The following is a 5,163-nucleotide window of genomic DNA, read 5'->3' as shown; positions in this document are numbered from 1 at the left end:
TCATCCAATACAATAACCCTTCTTGCATTCCTTATTCTCTCTTCTCTGATCTATTCACACATTTTGTTGTATTTTATAAAGGTATCAGTCCACAAGGGATTTGAACTTAAAATATATTTTTTTCGCCACTGCATTTGAAAAAATAACGCTCTAGTGTTAAGTATTGATTCTGCATCTTGAAGACCTAGAATCTGTCCAGTGGAGTCAGACTCTTCTTGTAAGTCAGTTATTTTCAATATTAAGAGTGTGTGAGGGGAGGGAGTGAATCTTGGGAAAGTTTACAATGTAGTATATTTTTTAACTCATTAAAATTTGATAAAGGTGGCCCTCCCTGGTGGCGCAGCGGATTAAAGCACTGCACTAAGAAGCTTAAGCCACTTCCACATGAGTTCGATCCCTGCCTGCCCCGGAGGTGACCACATGGCACCGCAGACCTCTCCTGACCCGCCCGCTGCTCCCCTCAGCAGTGTACTTAGTCGATCTGCCTGTTCTGCTCCCCACTCTGTCCCTGGTGAATTCTCTCACCCTCCTCATCTCTGGTCTGTACCCCAGTTCTATATGAACAAATAAATCTTTGAAAAAAAATTTGATAAAGGTGTAAGCTGTAAGTATTTTAGTTAGGGGTAGAGTAGAAGGGCTTCCTAGTTTTCTTTGGCTTCCCTCTTTTATCATCACACGAGTGTTTTAATGTTACACCCACCCATTCTTCCTTGGGCCTCCAGGGGCAGGAAATAGGTAATGGTCTATTGGCCAAAAGTAATATGGAGCAATAAATCAGGATTATCAAAATGCTATGGCTCCCCAGATATTCTTGTGTGATATCAAACAGGATAGAAGAAAGCTGGCTACCCACTGGATCTAACATAAATTATGACAGGCAAGTGTCCATTAAATACAGAATTGATGATACTCTAAAAGAAACTGGATATAAATTTAGTTTTATTTAATTGACAATTTTCTTCTGTTTTGTAATATAATAATATCTTAGGACTTAGACTCCAGCCTGCTACAACTCATGGGTTCCTGGAATAGCTCTAGATTAAGTTGAGTATCAGTTATGTATTACTATATACAAAATTTTCCAAACTCATTGGCTTCTAACAACCATCATTTATTATTTCTCACAAGCCTGTTAGTGACATTGTTTCTGTGGAATTGCTAACTGTCTGAAGGCTTCCTGGGAGCTCTGACCTTCCCTGGGCTTATTTGAAGGATCTTAACTAAAATAGAGTAGTTCCATGTGTCTTTTATCCTTCATCTTGGACAAGCAGACATGCATGGGTTTGTCCTTTTCATGGTGATAGCAGAAATACAAGAAAGCAAGCAGAAATTCTAAGCTCACTTGAGATCTATGCTCTGAACTGATCCACTGTTGTGGTACATCCCTTCATTCAATAGAGTAAAGCTTACATTGATTATCTTTAAGGTAAATCAAGTAATGTGTCATGTAACAACTAATAGGCTTATTAATTCTATAATTAATGAGTAGAACTTCTGTTTTTCATGTTGGCTGTTTTATCACTAAATATCTATTGATGGATGAAAGATCAATGTCACTTTGACCATAGGATGATGGTGCCTTGTAGAAGGGCTTTTAAGTCCTAAAGAAGAATATGTGTGGGAACTAAAGAAGGCAGTTCCCTGGGGAGAATTTGCTGCCTACTGGGCAATGTGTGGGACAAGTGGACACACAGAGCAGCTAATGAACTAGGACTAGCTGTGTTCTGCACACATTTAGGTCATCCTGTGATTGACACTGTGCTCGGCCCTGGGAGAGTAAGACTTGCAAGACTTAGTTGCTGATCTCCACTGGTCTGAAGTCCAGCATTCTGTGCTCAGGTCCTAATGTAACTTAACTTGGCAAAGGGAGGAAGCCCTCATCATTTAAGAGGTTTGTGAACAAATATGAGCTTCTCATGGACAAAATACCAAATAAATCCCACTCACCATTGCATTTTCCACTCTGTTTTCACAGAATCTTGAGGTTTATCTCCTTGTCAGGGAGGGTCCTCTCTGAAATCAGACCTAATGAAATTTCTTTTCTTCATATGCCTAAACTCATGCAGTGATAGAATAAGTAGAATATTGGGACACTATGGTCAGTCTAGGTTTGCTACAATCTCTATAAACCATGCAAATAATTTCTTGGAGACTCATCTATAAAATGAAGGGCTAGAAGATCAAAATTGCAGTGAGGTATCACCTCACATCTGTGAGAATAACATAAGGTCTGGGACAAGTGCTGGCTAGAATGTGGAGAAAAAGTAACTCTCATACACTGTTGGTGGTAAGTAAATTGGTGTACTCCATGGAAAATGGTATGGTGAGTTCTCAAAACCTGAAAATAGAAAAAAAAATCCACAATTTCACTTTATCAAAACACTATGAAAACACTAATCTGAAAATATATATGTACCTGTGTTCATTGTAGCACTGTTCACAATAACCAAGATACAGAAACAACTGAATGGCTATTGATGGAATGCTGGATAAAGAACTTGCAGTATATACATTCATTGGAATATTACTCATCCATTAAAAAGTTGAAATCTTAACCTCTGGGATGAGATGGATGAAACTTTAAGGAAACGCTAAGCAAAGTAAGTCAAAGACAAATACTGGATGATTTCATGTGGAATATAAGTGAGGCAAGCAAACAAAATATTACAAAAACAACTCAGACTCAGAAAAATACGGTGGTGATCAGAGGGGAGAGGGTAGGGGAAAGAATGGGTAGAGGGGACCAGTTTAATAATGGTTAATAGTACTAACCTAAGTTGGTGGGTGTAGAGTTGTATATATACATATAAAGGGGTGAAACTGTACTCACCAAACTTACCTAGTATGATAAATAAATGGTAAAGGAATTCTTAAATAATGAACATTCTTTTAAATATTAAAATTTAAAAAACACAACGAAGGGCTAGAAAATGCATTATGTACATAGAATTTGAAGATGTTTTTGAAAGCTGACAGAAGCAAAAGTCTGAGGGCTGGTATCTCTCCAAGCCTTTGCGACCGTCTCCTATCAGTCCCTCCCCACGCGGCCAACTGACAAAGAGTGCGCATGTGCAATCGAGGGCCTTGCCGCTTCCCGTAGCTTCCCTTTTCGTTTCGGCCCCGCCCACCATCAGCGCCATCGTTTCCGGTTCAGTAGACAAACGGCCTAAGCGCCCCTGGCCCTTCCTTCTCTGGTCCACCCACACCACCAACGCTCCGGCGGCTGTCTCTGCGGTCGCTGGGGGAAGACAGTTGCTAATAAAGTCTTCTGTCTCAAAGTCGGTGGGTTTGGGCCGAGCCAATCCTGGGCCCCTTTGCCTGACGCCTGCAGTTTCGGCTACATCAACGAGCTTCAGGTCGTCATGGCTTGGGACCGCCGCGGCCGGGCGAGTATGAGGCCGCCTTTCGCTGCCCGCGCGCTCCCGTGGCTTCTTGTCTCTCCGGAGTGCGCCTCAGCCTGAGCGCAGGCCACGGGCCGCTTGGCGCCAGACCCAATGGCCTCCGAGGCGCCATCGTCGTCTTTGTCGCCGTCGCCACCCCCCTCACCCGAGCCTGAGCTCACCCAGTTGAGGCGGAAGGTGGAGAAGTTGGAACGCGAGCTGCGGAGCTGCAAGCGGCAGGTGCGGGAGATCGAGAAGCTGCTGCATCACACGGAGAGGCTGTACCAGAGCGCCGAGACCAACAACCAGGAGCTCCGCACCCAGGTGCGTTGTCCGCGGCCAGTGCCTGGCCCCAGCCGGCCAGGGGAGGCGTGTGAAGCCTCAGATCGCTCCCGGGGGACCCTGGCAGAGACCCCCGGCTGGGACCCAAAACTTATCTCTAGAGTACTTGCGAGGAACTAAAGTTTAGTGCAAGGAAATTGAGTTTATTTGGGGTAATCCTTAAGCTTGCGGGTTACCCCGTTTAGTTGAATGCGCGAACTGCAGTTAGGGTTGACATGAATAGAACTAAACACAAAGGGTAGGTTGTCTTCCTTTTCACATGGAAAGTGCCCGTGGCAGTTTGCACATTTATGACAGTTTGCACATTTATGACAGTTTTATTCAGAATCACTTTGAGTTTGTTAAAGCGCTGGTCTTGAACCAGAATTCCATCTGTCATATATGAATGGATAGCACCTCAGTTGTCCATAACATGAGAATGTGTTAGTAACCCACAGATGAAATCAAATTCAGTGTGGAGGAATTTTTACAGTTTTACAAAGTTGAACAATGTACATGGTTCTCTATCTTCAGTGTTTTACTGAGGAAGTTGTAGTTGTCTTTGTTGAAGGTGCTAAGTAGCTAATTTTATTTTCATAAACTATAGTAAGGGCAAGTATTTAAACGGCCATAGTATTATTTTTAATTGGCATAATATTTTTCCAGTTTGATTTCCTGTGCAGTTGCACACTCCTGACAAGTTATTTCCAGATAGTTATTAATTCAGTTAAACCTTTGCCTAGTCCTTTGTAATGAGTAAAAGATTATAATGTGCAAGTTGCCAAGGGCACGTTCCATGTGAAAAGGAAGACAGTCTACCCTAAGTGTTTTTATTTCTATTCATATCAGCCCTAATTGAAGTTTGCACATTTAACTAAATGGTTAATATTGGTGCATTTCTGGAAACCATGTAAGTAGGCTGAAAACTAAAACATCTTCAGTCTTCAGTGTGCTTTGTTATAAAATGTTTTATGAAAATAATAGCTGAAATGCAATGAATTATGTGACACAGATAATTTGCATTTGTTTATTTGACAACTAGTTCTTAAACAACTTAGTGCATAAGGAAAGACTAAATGGCTAAGAAACTATAGATATGGTAAAAATAATGTGGAAGGATAGCAAACTGACAGCCTTCTAAAAAACTCACAATTTAAAAATTTTTTTTTATAGAGACCCTAAATATATATATATATATACACACACACACACACACACACACACAGGCACATTTATTTGGATGTATATACACATATGTGTGTGTGTGCATACACACAGATAGTAACTTAGGAGTCAAAAGAAAACCTTGTGCAAATTATCCAGGTTTCTCAGATGTAAAATAGGGACTAGAACAGCTCATCTGTAAAATGGTTGCAAGACTTAATGGGATATTACCTGCAGTGCCAAATGGTACCTAGCATGTAGCAGATATTAAATCAGTGAGCCAGGACTAGGCAGTAAG

General features: G+C 41.5%; 1 protein-coding gene across 1 annotated transcript in view; it reads left to right on the top strand.

Annotated features, from left to right (window-relative positions):
- The first annotated feature begins 3,158 nt into the window (after positions 1-3,158).
- Positions 3,159-5,163, top strand: part of AGGF1 (angiogenic factor with G patch and FHA domains 1) — a 29,772-nt gene continuing 27,767 nt past the window's right edge. Inside the window, exon 1 of the mRNA XM_004678195.2 lies at positions 3,159-3,704. Coding sequence (XP_004678252.1) covers positions 3,495-3,704 — 210 coding nt within the window. The 5' untranslated portion in view covers positions 3,159-3,494. The remainder of the gene's footprint in view (positions 3,705-5,163) is intronic.

The sequence above is a fragment of the Condylura cristata genome, unplaced genomic scaffold, assembly GCF_000260355.1.
Source record: "Condylura cristata isolate star-nosed mole 26May11 unplaced genomic scaffold, ConCri1.0 scaffold00007, whole genome shotgun sequence".
Classification (NCBI taxonomy): domain Eukaryota; kingdom Metazoa; phylum Chordata; class Mammalia; order Eulipotyphla; family Talpidae; genus Condylura; species Condylura cristata.
Note: the sequence above shows the minus strand (reverse complement) of the source record. Positions and strands in the feature narration are given on the sequence as shown.